General features: G+C 39.5%; 2 protein-coding genes across 2 annotated transcripts; both read right to left on the bottom strand.

Annotated features, from left to right (window-relative positions):
* Positions 1 to 8,409: 8,409 nt before the first annotated feature.
* LOC126393030 (olfactory receptor 6N2-like) lies at positions 8,410 to 9,330 on the bottom strand. The gene has a single exon (XM_050048858.1). It carries the CDS (start codon positions 9,328 to 9,330, stop codon positions 8,410 to 8,412), a length of 921 nt encoding a protein of 306 aa, XP_049904815.1.
* A 4,516-nt stretch (positions 9,331 to 13,846) lies between these two features.
* LOC126393457 (olfactory receptor 6N2-like) lies at positions 13,847 to 14,395 on the bottom strand. Its single transcript, XM_050049644.1, has one exon. It carries the CDS (start codon positions 14,393 to 14,395, stop codon positions 13,847 to 13,849), a length of 549 nt encoding a protein of 182 aa, XP_049905601.1.
* Positions 14,396 to 18,231: the final 3,836 nt, after the last annotated feature.

Below are 18,231 nucleotides of genomic sequence, written 5' to 3'. Positions count from 1 at the left end.
TTTTAAGTACAGATTAATTCCTGGGGGACTAAAAAACCCTCAACTGATCCCCCAACAAGAAGCAGCAGAGACTGCTGCCGTTAGTAAAACCAGTTTAAACTAGTTCTGTCCGGTTCTTTCAGTGCAGGGCCAGCATGAATGTTTGATTTGTCAGTTTTTGTCAACTCAGTTTATTACTAAGAACTGACATTTTAGTTCATGTTAAAAACATCAGTTAACAAATATGCCTATCAGATAAACAAATATGGCTATGAAATTATAATAATAACATATTTAACTGCATAGCATTGATTTAAACAAGGTCACAATGTGCTTCACTATGTGCATGAAAACATGAAATGTTATGAGCTAAGAAAAATAGTGTGCACAGAGACAAAACAGAACAAAAGGAAATAAAACACCAAAGTTACAAATTACTAAAGTACACATCAGGCATTAAGAGGGAAAGCTTACCTATAGATTATGTTTTAAGCAAAGATTTAGTAACGAGTAATGTGCTGGCCAGCCTAATCTCCTCAGACAGAGAATTCCAGAGCCTCTGGGCCTTGATGGCAAAACCCCGGTCACCCTTGGTTACCAGCCTTGACCAAGGGACAACTAGTGAGGGCAGGCTTGAGGATCTCAGGTCATGACTTGGATTGTAGGTAGTCAGAAGCTCAGCTATATAACTGGGAGATAAACCACGTTTAGTCTCTTACACGGACGCCAATGACGTCAGCATGCTGGCTGACTCTGTCGTCTGTGGACATTCCCATAGGAAAGTTGTAATAGAACTAGCACTGGCTCCCAGCGGCAGTGATGTGATTGGATCCAAATCCGTGTACTTCCATACTTCCTCAACCAATGGCTGATTAGCTTTGCCTTACACCTGCCTACACAGTCCTGTTCGTCGAATTGTTGTCCGTAGTACAACAGAAAAGGAAGTGTTCAGTGCATCGCAAGAAGAGATTAAAATGGATATGATTTCATTTGATTCAGCTATATTGCAGAGCTGCAACAACTCTGTTACATGTAACACGCATGCCGCACTTACGGCAACGCCATCACTTGGTCTGGATATCCCCGCCCATTTCTATTACAAAACGAAAGACGAATGTCCCCAGACTCCCATTCCGAAGTAAGGGAGGCTGGTCACGCAAGACTAAACCACATTGAGCACTGTAAAATGTCCGGTGGAATAGGCCCAAGTCTACAAAAAACAGTTAGGCCAAGATTTGACAACCATGAACTGGCCAGTTTGAGGTTGTTGTTACCATAGATATATATAATCACAGATGACTCATTACTGTGGCTACTGTGCGTCAACATCGCAGCCATCTTGGGGAGGTCACTGCCGGCTGGCTCATACTGTTGTGTATGGAGATAAGTCTTCAGCAAACTCGGCGTGCTCACTCAAAAGTCTCAAAGTGTAATTGGGTTCCGGTCCAAAAAATTACAGCAAAGCGGAAACACCCGACAGCGCTCACTAATAAGTAATACTTTTTAATATAGTGGATTGAATAGCAGCAGTCGAACGAACGTGTTTCAGCTCACAGCTGTCCTCAACGTTAGGAAATGGCCACTTTAGAATGAAAATACAAACAGTACTTACTGACCCTCATGCTGACAAGAAGTCCAGTATAGTTTTTAATTCACAAAACTTGTTTAAGTCTAATTGCTGTAGGGAAAAAACTGTTTTACAGCTGAGTGGTCCTTGTTTTGATACTCCTGTAATTTTTCCCAGATTGAATTTAAATTAAAACACAGATACATATTAAGTTTTGTTAGTATTAACTGATTTAAGCTTACATTTTAAATGTTTAAATGTTATTGACTCCAACCTTCTACTCACAAAGCTGTCCAACAGTTTAAAAGGGATGGCAGTCAAACACTTCCTTTTTTATGTTTTGCGCTCTTTGCTATGTAATAAAAACAAATAAAGTCTAATATGTCTAGGTTTACATCTTTATTAAACAATTTAATGTTGTCTGTATCATTCTTTGTTTTACATTCTTTTCTTTTTTAATGTTGTCAAATTGAAAATATATCCCTCTGTACAATGTCCTGTTAGACTGAAAATATGATCAATAAAAATTAAGGAAAATAAATAAATGTTTTGCTCTTGCTGATTTCATCAATGATGTCATGGGTTAAACCATGAATGTGGGGGATTGCACTAAGCTCAGCATGCTTTGTATGTAGTATTTGTTTGGTCTGTACTTTCTCTGCACAGTGTTTATTTTTGTCTCCAGGAGTCTGCAAGGTGAGTTTAGATTTTTAACAAAATAAGAGGATTTACAAGATAAAAGTGCATTAAGTCATCTGTGGCTGCACAGCCTCACTGTCACTATGACTGCACAGTGTTCCTCTTTTCAATAACGACTATTTTTTAGTTGGACTTTTTAAAGTGAAGAAGTGTGTATTTTTTCTGTGGCATTAATTTACTGTGGCCAATTATGTTCACCAGCTCCCTACAGTCACATCAAAATATTTAATTAAAAAATCTTATATGTTTATCCTTCAAATTTACTGTATTTTTCATACTTGAGCACAGCAGAATGACTCTGTATTCATGAGCACATAAACAGGAATCAATATAAATATTTTTTTATCAAAGAGCTAAGCTGCTGACTTCTTTTTCCAGAGGCTTAGCTTGTTGTGATCAGTAAATCATGGAGAGGTGTGTGTGGTTGGACTGGATGTTGTAAGAAAGGTCAGATCTTTCAGGGAACAGAGGAAGATTGACTGTGCGTTCAAATACCCATACTACAATATAATTTACTGTGCCAAAAAAAGATTTAGGGTGCATTTCGCCAGAAGAGCATGCTGGCTTGCATACTGCAAAATCGGCCCGTAACTAGTGGAACATCCTGGTATTTTTGGGTTACTGCATTTGACTATGAATTAGGACATGCTCAATCTTTTTCTGGCGTGCTATATAGTATGGTGGTATGGCTACTGGAATGTACAGTTAGTATGTCTCATCACATCGAGAAAAACACTTCTTTTTTTAACATAAAACTGCTTTCGTAAGTGCTAATATCGTAGGCAACTGGACTTGCTTGCATTTCTTGAAGACGTTTCGCCTCTCATCCAAGAAGCATCCTCAGCTCTAAATGACTGGGACGAAGTTGCAGGCTATAAACCCTGTGTGGATGGGAACCCTTGCAGAGTCATAGGGGTCACGTGAGCTATTAGTTTCAGTCGTTAAGGTCGCAATGTGAGTCGTTGACCCACCTGGCCACCATGTACCATGACCTGGATGACAGAGAATCTTCACCGACATAAAACTGCTTTATTCAGGGTTTATAAAGATGGATAGCGCATCTCCACTTCTGCTCATACACACAACTGATCAATTGCGAGCAGGACCATTGATCACAAGCACACCAACTGGCAGCTGTCAATCATGATGTAACACACCTCTTTTTGACAGCACCTAATAACTAATTTATATCAAACTTTGCAGTTCACAAACACACTCCTGCCGTCATCACCTTGTGAGTTTTGACTCTGTGTCTGAATAATTTTCACTGCTGCACAGACTAAGAAGAAATGATAATTTTCTATTTTCTTTCAGTGCATCTCCCACCAACAGAGTCTCAACCTAAAAAGACCTGCGACACAGCTACAATGGTGAGTACCAGTGTTCAGGGCCGTCGCAACCGGACAGGCAAACTAGGCAATTGCCTAGGGCCCTGAGCTGGAAGGGGGCCCCCAGAGACGGCTGACATTGGTCCATATCAATGACAATATGATGGAACCCCTATAGACACTGCAACAACGACAACACGTTGGAATCCCCCCTAATGGGGCCCCCTACTAGCTGCTGCTTGCAAGTGGCTTTAAGTAGGGTGACCAGACGTCCCGCACTGTGCGGGACTGCACAGCATTTCTGTCTCTTTTCACGCGTCACGCAAATTGAGACCATGTCCCGCATGATTGGTTGCTACCTGCGCTAGCATTGTTGGAGTATCGTAGTACTACGGTACCTCACGGTACCACTACTGTGGGATAAGTTCAAAGTCCAGTCACAAGAGGGTGAGTGTCCATGCGCAACGGCGCATGGACAATCACCCTCTTGCGCAGGGCTGTTTCAAGACACTCTGGGGGCCCTAGGCAAGAGGCACCTTGGGCCCCCCCCCCCAGATACCAGTGAAAGTACAATACCAGTGAAAGTATCATGGTTCTGAGTAGTATCACAATACCACAGCAAAAATGAGGCAGATGTGCCTTTTGTCATTTATAAAAAGATAAATCACTTTTCTATAATACATCAATGATATTTCAATGGAATAAATTACTTACTGACTTATTCATACTTCAAAAACAGCATCAATAAGTGATTAACATAGGGGGGATCAAAATAAAAATAAATAAATGAAATAAAAATCAACCAACCACCCTCCTCCCCTGACAAGTAAAGAACAGTCCCTAAAGTGTGGTGAGGTTTGTGGACCATTACCTGCCACAAAGAGAGAAATGTGAACGTCTCGTTTCTCCTCTGACACATCACACCTGTGTGCCGCCACAGCTCGGCTGTGCGCAACGGCGCATGGACACTCATCCTCTTGCGCAAGCAAAACAAATCATGAATATAAAGCTTGTGTTGGGGCCATATGTTTGATTTGTGTGAAATGTATTATCCCGCCACACCACTAGGTGGCTTATGTCACTGGCTGAGGCAGGACATGGTATTTAATAAGTTCATCTCATCAACCACAGGTGTTGCTGATGTTAGGAAGCAAACATTTTTCAACTGTGTCTGGAGTTAAATTCATATGGCTGTATTTATTTGAAGTTTGTGTTGAAACTTATTGGAAGTTATGCAGACATTACGGAAAATGGTGAGAAAATAAACAAATGATGATACAGCATTGGTAAACGTTGGGAGTAATTTTCTGAGTACACTTCCAAACAGTTCTGCCAATAAGAAAGTATAAAGCTAGTCACTACAGCTTGGGACAACAAACAAACAAACCAAAAGTCACTGTTTCTAGGGTTGCAAAGGTATGAGACTTTTGTGGAACAATAATCATCTCAGAAAATCTTGCGGTTTCATCATGTTACTACAGAATTTATATTATTATCAATCAGAATAACCCATAAAGGAATGAAAATGGAGGGGTTATTGTTGGGTGAACAAATGTTTTATTTCTACAACTGAAACTTGAAACCATTTTGTTAATGGAAGTTTGTGTAAAAAGTCGCCCCTTAGAAAAACGTCCAGTTGAAATGTTTCCAATATTGTAGATAAGCAAATGTACACAGTGTGATAATTGTCAACTTTTATGTCACAGTATACCTTGAAACCGGTATATCGCTTCAACCCTAACCACTGCAATGTTTTTTTAATCTCTCTCTGCTGTGAAACAATAACAACACCACCACACAGTGGACAAACAATGGTGTACTGTCAATTTTCAGAGCCAGCGCTCATGTTGTGTCAGACGAGTATGTACTTGCGCCCTTCTGTGCACCCATGGGGGTTTGGTCTTAAAATGAGGTGTGGTCATGCACATTGTTGTCATATTGCTATTTTGAGGCAGCAGAAAGCGTCTGATCCATTGACCAACAAATTTGGCACAAACGTCCACCTTTGGATAGACATGTGAAGATGTCGGATCAGAGACTCACTAAAAAGATTTTTAATTGGGACATCTCCCACTGTTATCCCTGGGCTAATGAGTTGAAATCAATATTTAATTTTAACAAGTTGTCATTTATTTTTAAGAACAGGTTAACCTGTGATATTAATTCTGTACATGAAGACATAAGGAATGTACTTTTCAGTAAAGTAACCTCCGTCTATGTTGATTTCTTAGTTGGATGATTATGAAAAATTTTCATTTTGTTTCAAGAAGAGAAAAAGAATTTGTGGCTGAATTTCTAGTATTCTGTATCTGGACTGAGTAATAACATAACGTACTTTTGTAACTGCATGTGTCTTGTTATAATATGAAATATGCTGCTCATTACTTTATTTCTAGTATTATTTATTCTCTATGAATGGAATTGTGTTCATTCATACCTGTGCACTTATTTCTTATTGTTGCTGATTTTTTGGTTTGATTTGCTTGTAGTGTGGATTGTCCACATTGGCCTCTGTAATCGAAGCACTGTATCTGCACTGAATCTTGGTGTTCAATTCGACCAGTCAATGCACCTAGAGAAACATGTGAAGTCTCTGTGTCGCAATTGTTTTTACCATCTGAGAAACATTGCTAAACTCCGCTCCCTTGTGTCTCACTCAGAACTAGAAATGTCAATCCATGCCTTTATATCATCCAGGCTCAACTACTGCAATTCACTGTTCACATGTCTCAATCAGTCATCCATCGACTGCCTTCAACTTGTACAGAATGCAGCTGCCAGATTACTTACTAGGTCAAAAAAGTCTTGCCATATTACACCCATACTCGCCTCCTTGCACTGGCTACCCGTCCCATTCAGAATCCAGTACAAGGTGCTGCTGCTCACTTTCAAAGCCATTCACGGCCAAGCCCCCAGTTACATCTGCGACCTCATTCACCACCGCACCCCCAGCTGGTCCTTGAGATCATCTGACCAGGGCCTCCTGTCAGTGCCTCGGACCCGGCTAAAGACAAAGGGGGACCGGTCCTTTGGGGCAGTGGCCCCTAGGCTTTGGAATGCACTCCCCCTGGGTCTGAGATCTGCCCTGTCAGTAAATAGTTTCAAGGGTCAGTTAAAGACTCACCTGTACAGACTAGCTTTTGAGTGTTAGGCCGTATCAACTGTTTTATCTGCCGCTTTCTGTTGTTCTCTCAGCTTGTCTACCTTATTTCCTCTGGCTTTGCAGTGCCATGTGATCATGTTCTATTGTTATTTTTATTTATTTATGTATTTTATTACATGCTTCTACATACACTGACCTTGCATTGCCATATGCCTGTGTGTATGTTTTCTAGAATGTTTCGGTTGCACGTTTATTGTGACTGATTGAACTGTGGTCTTATTGTTTGTACTGTTAAGCACTCTGTGTACGCGTACTATGAAGGGTGCTATATAAATAAAAGTTTACTTACTTACTTACTTACTGTTCTATATCCCCTTTTCTTTTTACATTAAACGTAATGAGCAAAATGGCCACACTAGTGGCAGAAACCTTGATAGAGGCAATTCAAAGAAAGAACCGCCTTGGACAGCTCAGGTGTCTATGACTGACAAAGCTTTAGTTGACATCGACCTGTTGGGTCAGGTTTTAATATGTGTGTATCTCACCATAGCCCCGTTTCCACCAAACACTTTTGGTATGGTGCCTTTGGAACCAAAAATAACCCTTCAGACATGGTTCCTAGAGCCTAGATCCATTTAGCAGTGAGAGGCAGCAAAACATCCTTTATTTTATAGTTACAGTTTACTAATAAAACTCTCCACAGTACTGTACCGTACTGGACTGCTCTGTGGAAATAGGGCTTATGTGTACTGCAGATGAGCCCATGGTAGCTGACTATGCATACATAGTAAGAAAATAACATCAGAAACATCTTCCTTTATTTTTAGGTTGATTATGTATTTATGCTTCTCAATGACATTTAAAAAATGTTCTGTTGCAAAGAGACCTGCCATTTCAGCCTCATCAAAAGGCACACATGTGTATCCGTCACCCCACACATAATCTCTCTTTCCCTCTTTGTTTAAGCACACATGATCAAAACTCACAGCTTCAAGGGAAACATAATAATTTTCTGGGTCAGCATGTGCAGATGTGGAAGACAAAAAAAAAAGAAGCAGAGAACAGTAATTAACACTGACTACATTTACATACACAAAATATTTAAACATATCTTTCTTTCAAACTCCAATAATTACACTGAACTGTTTACATGAAATTGAATATGCCACTGATATTCTTGTTTACATGCAGTCGTGCATACTCTGATTAAACACATAGTTTATCATGTCATATGGAAAATTATAATGGCTGGAGCTGCTTGTGCCATTTTGCATCTTTGAAATAAGATTTTTTTTTTCAGAGTTTACGACCGTGGCAGATTTTTCAGCAATCACAGCTTCCCTCTTTCATTCCCTCAACCATCTTATTGAAAAGGCCGATGTTACAATATTTAGAATAATAGTGTAATATTACTGCACATGTAAACAAAATCATTATTGCAAAAAAGGAAAAAGGAAACATGTTTGTATTTAACATTAGGATATTTACAGCCTGTAAAGTGCAATAAAATGAGAAACATTTCTGGAACACATGCACACCTTCAATGTTCTGGTAACACATTAGCCATCTGCCATAATACAATATATATTGATGAACTTCAACATTTACTTTTTATATTTACTTTTACCCAGGGTTCAAATTTGCTATCTAAAGTCATGACAGTAAAGTTAATCACAGAGGCTAAATTCCAGGTGTGTTGACTTGATAATGGAGAAGTAATCAGCATTAATACATCAAATCATTTTGGCCGGACAGATCGACTTCTTCAGATGTTTAAATATTTCTTTCACTTTGAGTCCATATACAACTGGATTGAAGAGAGGATAATACAAAAACGCTTGTAAAGTCATTATGAAATGTAAATAAGATTCCTTATCCAGTTCAATTATAATGACATCATATAGACACAGGGAGGAAAAGCTGATTAGAATTATCAGGTGGGGTGAACAAGTCTGTGCAGCTTTTTTCCTGACATTTCTACCTCTTCGATAGGATATTATCAGTATTCTGGTGTATGTAAAAAGTATGAAAAGTATAGGTAAAACTACCAGATTAAACAGATTAGACATATCAACTATGGAACGTACTGTCGATGTCCCACAGTAAAGACCGTAATATGAATTATTGCAGAAAATTGCTTTTAAAGTGAAATTACAGAGTTTCATTTGAGCACTCAGTATTGTTGAGACTGCAACCTGACAAGCAGGCACCACCCAAGCATAACCTAGGATAACACTCACCACGTTTTTTGTCATGATAGTTGTATATTGCAGAGGTTTACATATAGACACATACCTGTCATAGGCCATGGCTGCCAACAGTAAGAAATCTGAAGCACTAACAGAATAATATATAAAAAATTGTAAGAGACAGGCTGAATATGTTATGACCTGTTTTTCAGATAAAATGTCAGTCAATAACTTTGGGTACACAGTAGTGCTGGTAACAACAGAGTTCAGTAACAATGCTGCAATGAAAATGTACATAGGCTCATGGAGATTCTGATATATCCAAATAAGGTACACAATGATGATGTTAAAAGAGACTGATAGAACATATACGATAAACATATTTAGAAAAATTAAATACCTGTAGTTGCCCATTTCAACAAACCCATAAAGAGTTATATACGTCAGATTTAATTCACCATCCATGAAGAATGTCACAACTTAAACCCACACAGGCAGATTGTATCACAGCATAAATGAATCAACTGAGGAAAGTCTGTGAAGGTTAACATAGATCATGTATTTGATGGTTTCATTCATTTACAGATACCTGACCTTCAGCTGCACTTGATGTGTGTTCATTTTCATTCAGGAAGTGAACTGTTTGAGTTAGACTAAGTATTTTACGACATTTCATCACCCTCCATGGATCTTATTAACTCTTCCACCAAGAGCTGGTGTCATGTCAACATCAAACTCTGGAGGCCTGAACCCACAGGTGTTAAACTTTGTTTACAGGACATGTGTGTGTGTTTTTTTTAAAAAAAAATTATTTTTAATGCCTCTGCGCCGGCGACAGCCACGGACAACTGCGGTAATGTGTTTTGGGGTTGTTCATCTTGCAGTGCATTCCTCCCATTCTTGTGAATGTGATATCTCAAGAATGCATTAAGAGAATTTATTTAAGTTTGGCACAAATGTCCACTCAGACTCAAAGATGAATTGATTAGATTTTGGTGGCCAAAGGTCAAGGTCACTGTGACCTTGTGTCTGTCTGATATCTCAAAAAGACCTTTGAGTAATTTTCTCCAATTTGGCACAAATGTCCACATGGACTCAAGAAAGATCTGATTAGATTTTGTTGGTCAAAGGTTAGGACCACTGTAACCTCACAAAACATGTTTTTTGACATAACTCAAGAATTTACGCTCTAATTATGACAAAAAGTCACACAAACGTCTAATAGGGTAAATTGATAAAGTGATGATATTTTATATCCAAAAGGTCAAGGGTGAATTTCACTGTGACATCATAATGTTCTGCAAAAACACTGTTCTGGTCGTAATTCAATGTCATATCTCAGGAACAGAAGGGGAGACATTTGGTTATATACTTAATTTGTGTCTAATCTTGAAACTGTGCTGACTGTATAAATCTGTGCTGCCAGGGGGGAGATGTGTACAAAGCATCCATGTTTTAGAATTTGCAGACTCTTTGCAGCAACATCCATATTTGAAGCACTGTCAACTTTCATGGCTGCATATGAGTATGGACAGACATGGATGTAAAATGTAACTGCAACTTGACTAGTTTGTGTGGACATACAACTGTGAGGTGGTAATTGTTGTTTTTAATGCCTCCGTGAACATTTTTACTCCATTGTAATTAGAGATATTGTAGAGTTGCTGCAAGGCCCTAATCAGTAGGTGTGTCTCAATTCACCTCTTTTTATGCGCATTTTAATTTGAGCATAACAACACCTGATTGGAAATGCCAGTAGCTCTAAAGAATCTTGAAATATCACAGAAATAGTGAAGCATAGTGAAGGTGAACTGGGAACATCTGGCTGAGGCTGAGGTTGGGGACATGGAATGCAAGTGGGCCATGTTGAAAGACTCCACTGCTGAGCCAGTTGCTAAAAGTTGTGGTTAGAAGGCCATTGGTGCCTTTTATGGCAGTAATCTAAGAACCCACTGGTGAACACCAGCTGTGAAGGTTGGCTGTCCGTCTGAAGAAGGAGGCCTTTCAGGCTTGGTTGCCTCAGGGGTCTCCTGAAGCAGCAGACACCATTTGGCCAGTAGGATTGCAGCTGCAATGGTCAGCAAAGCAAAAACCCAGGTGTGGGAGGAGTTGGAGAATAACTTTCAGTTGGCCTCAAGGAAGTCCTAGCAAACCTTTGGACACCTCAGGAAGGGAGAGCAGGGCTTGTCTCAGGCTGTGTTCAGCAGAGGAGGAGAACGTCTGACCCAGACTGGGGATATTGTCAAATGGTTGAAAGAACACTTTGAGAAACTCCTGAACCCGGTCTTCACATCCTAAGGGGAGAGGGCAAAGTCTGAAGAGTCGGGGGAACCCTTGCCCATATCCCTGGCAAAAGTTCCTGAAATAGACAAAGAGCTCCCCAGCAGGAAGGCATCAAGTGTTGATGAGATTCACCCTGAGATCCTGAATGCTTTGAACATTGTTGGGCTGTCTTAGCAGAAACGAGTTTTCAATGTTGTGTGGAGGTTGAGGACGTTGCCTATGGAGTTGTTGACCGGGCCGGTGGTTCCCATTTAAAAAAATAAATAAAAACAGAGACTGGCAAGTGTGCTCCAACTAGAGGGGTATCACACTTCTCAGCATCCCTGTAAAAAAAAAAAAAAATCCCAGGGTGCTGGAAGGGAGGCTCTGATCGATTGTTGAACCTGGAATTCAGGAGGAGCACAGTGGATTCAGCCCTGGCCATGGATCAGTGGACCAGTGGACCAGCTCTTTACCCTTACAGGGCTGCTGGAGGGGTCCTAGGAGTTTGCCCATCCAGTCTACATGTGTTTTCTAGACTAGGTGAAGGCTTGCAACCTTTTCCCATTGGGAGTCATGTGGGGGGTAATACGTGAATACAGGGTACTTGGGTCATTGCTATCCGGTCCTTGTGTAAGGAAAGTGCAAACTGTGTCCACTTCCTCGGAACAAAGTCAGGTAACTTTAGGGAACTCATAATTGCATCCTTGCTCTTTGTAGATATTAAGTTCAGTTGGCTTCATCACACCATGACCTCCAGCATGCACTGGGGTAGTTTGGTAGCCTAGTGTGATGACCTCCAGCATGCACTGGGGTAGTTTGGTAGCCTAGTGTGAGGCTGTTTGGTTGAATGTACTGTAGTGTGAGATGGACAGGCAGCTTGGCGAGGTGTCTGCAATGAAGTGAGCGCCAGGCCTGACTGTTGTGGGGAAGAAGGAGCTGAGCCAGAAGGCAAAGCTTTTGGTTTACAGGTCCATCTACATCCCAGCCCTCACCTATGGTCATGAGCTTTGGGTAGTGACCAAAAGAAAGAGATCATGGATACAGGTGGCCAAAATAAGGTTCCTACGTAGGGTGATTCTTAGCTTTTCTGGGCACGTCCTACTCATAGGAGGCTGCGGGATAGACCCAGAACCTCTGCTGTAGTAATGAAATATGCTGCCCATTACTTTATTTTCTGTTATTATTTATTCTCTATTAATGGAATTGTGTTTATTCATACCTGTGTTCTTTTTTGTTATTGTTGCTGATTATTTGGTTTGATGTGCTTGCAGTATGTGTTGCCCAACTGAAACTGTGATGTTTGTATAGATCCTCTGTTTGTGAATCATCCATGTTTTAGGCATTGTTAAGGCTTTGTATGAACCTGGACATACATGGATGTAAACTGTGACTTCACTTTTGCAGAGACAAACAACTGCAAGGCGGTATTTCTAGTTTTGACTCGTGGTGCTCTGAGGTTTTAATGAATCTGACTCAGGCCAACTAGAGTTGTGAACTCTCTGGTAGTGAAGAAATATGCTGCTCATTATGTTCCTTCTAGTATTATTCATTCTCTATGAGTGGAATTGTGTTTATTCATACCTGTGCTCTTATTTCTTATCATTGCTGATTATTTGGTTTGATTTGAACCTGCTTGCAGTGTGGATTGCCCACATTGGCCTCTGTAGTTAATACACCTTTCTGTCTATCCATGACATTCAACTTCATAAGCAAAATGGCCACACCAGTGGGAGAAACCTTGTGAGAGCCAATCCAATGGGAGCCCCGTGCATAACAGCGAAATAATAGCAACATTATCATTTACTTTAGTTTTATTCTGTTTTTTATTTGTCATCATACATTTAAAAAATGTTTTGTTGCAAACAGACCTGCCATTTCAGCCTCGTCAAAAGACTTCTGATATGAAAACAAAGGAAGCCTCCAGAGCAACGACCACAATGCACATGTATATCCTCACCACACACACATACATACACATTTTTTCTTCCCCTGTTTGTTCAAACACACATGGTCACAAGTCACATGGTAATGTGAAAAAAAGATTTTCTACTCAGTCGGCATGTGCCGAAATGGAAGACAAAAAACCACTGGGAACAGAAAATTTTACACACACACACACACACACACACACACACACACACACACACAAAAAAAAGTTCTCTGGAGTCAACATCTCATGAAAATTAAAGTCTGTAAAGTGCAATTAAATGAGAAACGTTTCTGGAACCATGCATGTACACACTTTCAATGTTGTGTAAATACATAAGTCATCTGCATTAATACAGTATATATTGATGAATTTGAATATTAAATGTGATCAATACACCCTGAGCCGATGATGTGAATATGAATGTAATTACTTGTAAACAGGGTTCAAGTTTGCTAACTAAAGTCATAACAGTAAAGTTACTCACAGAGACTAAATTCCAGGTGTGTTGACTTGATAATGGAGAAGTAATCAGTATTAATACATCAAATCATTTTGGCTGGACAGATCAACTTCTTCAGATGTTTGAATATTTCTTTCACTTTGAGTCCATATACAACTGGATTGAAGAGAGGATAATACAAAAACGCTTGTAAAGTCATTATGAAATGAAAATCAGATCCTGCATCCAGTCGAATTATAAGGATATCATATAGACACAAAGAAGAAAAGCTGATTAGAATTATCAGGTGGGGTGAACAAGTCTGTGCAGCTTTTTTCCTGACATTTCTAGGGTGAACAAGTCTGTGCAGCTTTTTTCCTGACATTTCTACCACTTCGATAGGATATTATCAGTATTCTGGTGTATGTAAAAAGTATGAAGAGTATAGGTAAAACTACCACATTAAACGTAGTAACCATATCATTTATAGAAAGTCCTACTGATGCCACACAGAAGAGATTGTAATATGAATTATTACAAAAAATTGCTTTTAAAGTGAAATTACAGAGTTTCATTTGAGCACTCAGTATTGTTGAGGCTGCAACCTGACAAGCAGGCAGAACCCAAGCTACACCCAGGATAACACTCACCACGTTTTTTGTCATGATAGTTGTATATTGCAGAGGTTTACATATAGACACATACCTGTCATAGGCCATGGCCGCCAACAGTAAGAAATCTGAAGCACTAACAGAATAATATATAAAACATTGTAAGAGACAGGCTGAAAATGTTATGACCTGTTTTTCAGATAAAATGTCAATCAATAACTTTGGGTACACAGTAGTGCTGGTAAGAACAGAGTTCAGTAACAATGCTGCAATGAAAATGTACATAGGCTCATGGAGATTCTGATGTATCCAAATAAGGTACACAATGATGATGTTAAAGGAGACTGATAGAACATATACGATAAACATATTTAGAAAAATTAAATACCTGTAGTTGCCCATTTCAGCAAACCCATAAAGAGTTATATACGTCAGATTTAATTCACCATCCATTAAGAATGTCACAACTTAAACCCACACAGGCAGATTGTATCACAGCATAAATGAATCAACTGAGAAAAGTCTGTGAAGGTTAACATAGATCATGTATTTGATGGTTTCATTCATTTACAGATACCTGACCTTCAGCTGCACTTGATGTGTGTTCATCTTCACAGATCAGAAACTGAAGTATTTAAATCAGATCAAATATTTTCTGACATTTCATCACCCTCCATGGATCTCATTAACTCTTCCACCAAGAGCTGGTGTCATGTCAACAACTTTATCAAACTCTGGAGGCCTGAACCCACAGGTGTTAAACTTTGTTTACATGGGTGTGTGTGTGTGTGTGTGTGTGTGTGTGTGTGTGTGTGTGTTTTTAAACTTTTAATGCCTCTGCGCCGGCGACAGCCATGGCCAACGGAGATGTTATGTTTTGGGGTTGTTCATCTTGCAGTGCATTCCTCCAAGTCTTGTGAATGTGATATCTCAAGAATGCATTAAGAGAATTTATTTATAGTTTGGCAAAAATGTCAACTCAGAGTCAAAGATGGATTGATTTGATGCAAACATTTGGGGGGAAACAACTATTGACTTGCATGTGCACCAACCACAGTACAACACACACAGATACTGTAGATTAGGTTCAGGTTAGGAGTGGACAATATGTATCAATATTACATTGATATCATGATATGAGACTAGATATCATCATATATTTTGGTTTTCGTAATATCGTAAGTTTTTTCCTGGGTTTGAAGGCTAGATTACAGTAAACGATGCCATTTTCTGAATTTGCCAGATTGTCCCAGCTGTTTTCTATTTGCCTTCAAGTTATTGATGATTATTTATCAAAAATCTTGTGTAGATTTTTATGTGAAAGCACCAATAATCGTACAATATCGTCCAATATCCATGTCAAGGGATTTGGTCAAAAATATTGTGATATTTGATTTCCTCCATATCGCCCAGCCCTACTGAGGTTACAGTGGCTGCCCAGGTAGCCAAAATGACCTGACGCAGATTCGGCCTGACCTCAGCATGCTAGGTGAAATTATCCAGGCTGGGTCTGGTTGTCCGACGCAGTTGGGACTCGGTATGAATGACACTCCAGAATTTTGCCAAATCAGCTGGCCAGATTTTGGCTGTTGACACTGTCATCACTGGGTAAATTCGTAAACATTTAGTCTGATGTCCTACGGGCAATATTAAAGAACACACTGAAAGAAATGTTAACTGAAAATATTGTGTGGGCACTGTAAGACTGCTCCAACAGCTACAACTACAAATACGTGAACAACATTATCAAACTGTGGAGGCCTGAACCCACAGGCAGAAGATGACATATTTGCAATATCCACCAACACTTGTTGCGTTTGTTTATGTAATCGCCATTATCAGCAACTATCAGTGATGTATCAGGGTCTTAAGGGTTGTCCGGTTTCATAGGGGAAGAGTTTAAACAACAACCCTTTGTAACTCTGTTTCGAGGGGCAAGGTGGCTCTCGAAATCAAGTGGTAGGGGGAAAAAGAAGAGCTGAGTTTGGGCCTAACCTTTCTATAGAGTCACAGACTCCACCTTTTGGGATCGTGCTTATCCTTGACCTGTTGTGTTACTATGCCTTCATGCTGTGTGACAGCTGTGGCCGGTGGTATTATGTTTTCAGGTCGCCCATCCATCGGTACATATGTCAGTTGTTTGTTCATATATACGTACGTCCTATTGCTGTTCTATTCATGACCGCAGTGTCTTGAGAATGCCTTGAGGGAATTTCTTCAAATTTGGCACAAATGTCCACTTGGACTCAACAATGAACAGATTACATTTTGGTGGTCAAAGGTCAAGGTCACCATAAGTTTGTCTGTCATATTCTCTTGAACGTGATATCTCAAGAACACCTTAAAGGTATTTCTTCAAATTTAGCACAAGTGTCCACTTGGACCCAACAATAAACTGACTAGATTTTGATCGTCAAAGTCAAGGTGACTGTGGCCTCACATCTGTCTTATTCTCATGAATGCAATGTCTCAAGAAGCCCTTGAGGGAAATTTGTCAAATTTAGTACAAACGTCCACTTGCACTCAAGGGTGAACTGATTAGATTTTGTTGGTCAAAGGTCAAGTTCACCATGACTTCATCTGTCTCATTTTGTTGAACATGATATATTAAGAACGCCTTAAATGTGTTTCTTTAGATTTGGCATAAATTTCTACTTGGACTCAATGATGAACTGATTAGATAGATTTTGGTCGTCAAAGGTCCAGGTAACTGTGGCCTTGCATCCGTCTTATTCTCATGAACATGATATCTTAAGAAGAGCTTGAGGGAATTTATTCAAATTCAGCACTGAAGTATCAAGGATAAACTGATTAGATTTTGGTGGTCAAAGGTCAAGGTCATTTTTACCTTACAAACATCTTTTTTGGCCATAACTTGAGAAAAAGTTAAAAAGTCACCTGCACTGTGACATCATAACTTCCTGCAAAAACACTTTTTTGGCCATTATTCAACGCCCTATCTCAAGAACAGAAGTGAAAACATTTAGAATTGGTGACACTGTTTTTGGTGTCCACCTTGAAACTGTGCCGATTGTATAAATCTTCTGTGTAGCCGGGAAGGAGATGTGTAGAAAGCATCCATGTTTTAGAATATGTAGCTTCTTTGCAGCAATATCCATATTTAAAACAATCCCCACCATTGACAAGATATTCCAGCAATCTGTGTTTTCACAGTTAAACGATAGGGGGTGCTGTCACACATCTTGTGAAAATAGAACAGCACTGCCATGTCCAAAAACAAAGAAGAAGATCCACTGTAAACTGGAAGAAGATGTTGTTTACAGAGGAGATGTTGCAGCTTGTAAACTGCACGAAAATGCCGGCGCCAGTAGAGTGGTTTATTGTTGTGCGAGCCATGGAGATGTTGATGGATTCAGACTCCGACAATTCCTGTTTTTGGTCAACATTCTGAATCCGATTTGGACAAAGAAGCAAACGAGTTCGGTGGGACTTAACTGAATCTCCATGATGGTGACAGTGACACACAGACAAGACGACCATAAAGGAGACGGAGACAACAGAACACTGAACGATCACTGAACATGGCAACGTGTTCCACTGTACCTCAAACTGAATATAATTTTCAATTTAATAATTATTATTATTAGAGTTTTCATTTATACAATTCAAACTGACATTAGGACATGATAAAAAACAGAAAAAGTAAATGTGAAATTGATTTTATACATTAAAATGACTGACAAAAATGACAAAGTCAAGTGTTGATAACAAAGAAATGGGATAGGACAGAATAAAATGTGTTTGTGTTTGTCTGTGTGTCTTTAGTTTTATATATATACTGTTTACATATTCATAGAACAAATTATTCTCTGGGTCTTGAAACATTGGTGAATACGTTCAAAAATGCCGGTGGTGGCTGGCAACTTAAAAATAACACATTGGCAGGGAAAGTGTTAAAGCATAGTCAACTATCATGGCTAAATATGACTGTGGACAGACAATGATGTAAACTGTGACCTCAACTATACTGGTTAACAGAGGCAAACCACGATGAGATGGTACTTCTAGTTTTTGGTTCTTGGTTTTTCTTTGCAGTGTGAATTGTCCATATTGACCTCAGGCCTCTGTAGTCAGTGCAACTGTGTATATCTCTGTTATCT

The sequence above is a fragment of the Epinephelus moara genome, chromosome 7 (assembly GCF_006386435.1).
Source record: "Epinephelus moara isolate mb chromosome 7, YSFRI_EMoa_1.0, whole genome shotgun sequence".
Classification (NCBI taxonomy): Eukaryota; Metazoa; Chordata; class Actinopteri; order Perciformes; family Serranidae; genus Epinephelus; species Epinephelus moara.
Note: the sequence above shows the minus strand (reverse complement) of the source record. Positions and strands in the feature narration are given on the sequence as shown.

Coding starts and splice junctions, on each gene's coding strand:
- LOC126393457 (XM_050049644.1), bottom strand. CDS start 14,395: ATGTACATTTTCATTGCAGCATTGTTACTGAACTCTGTTCTTACCAGC.
- LOC126393030 (XM_050048858.1), bottom strand. CDS start 9,330: ATGGATGGTGAATTAAATCTGACGTATATAACTCTTTATGGGTTTGTT.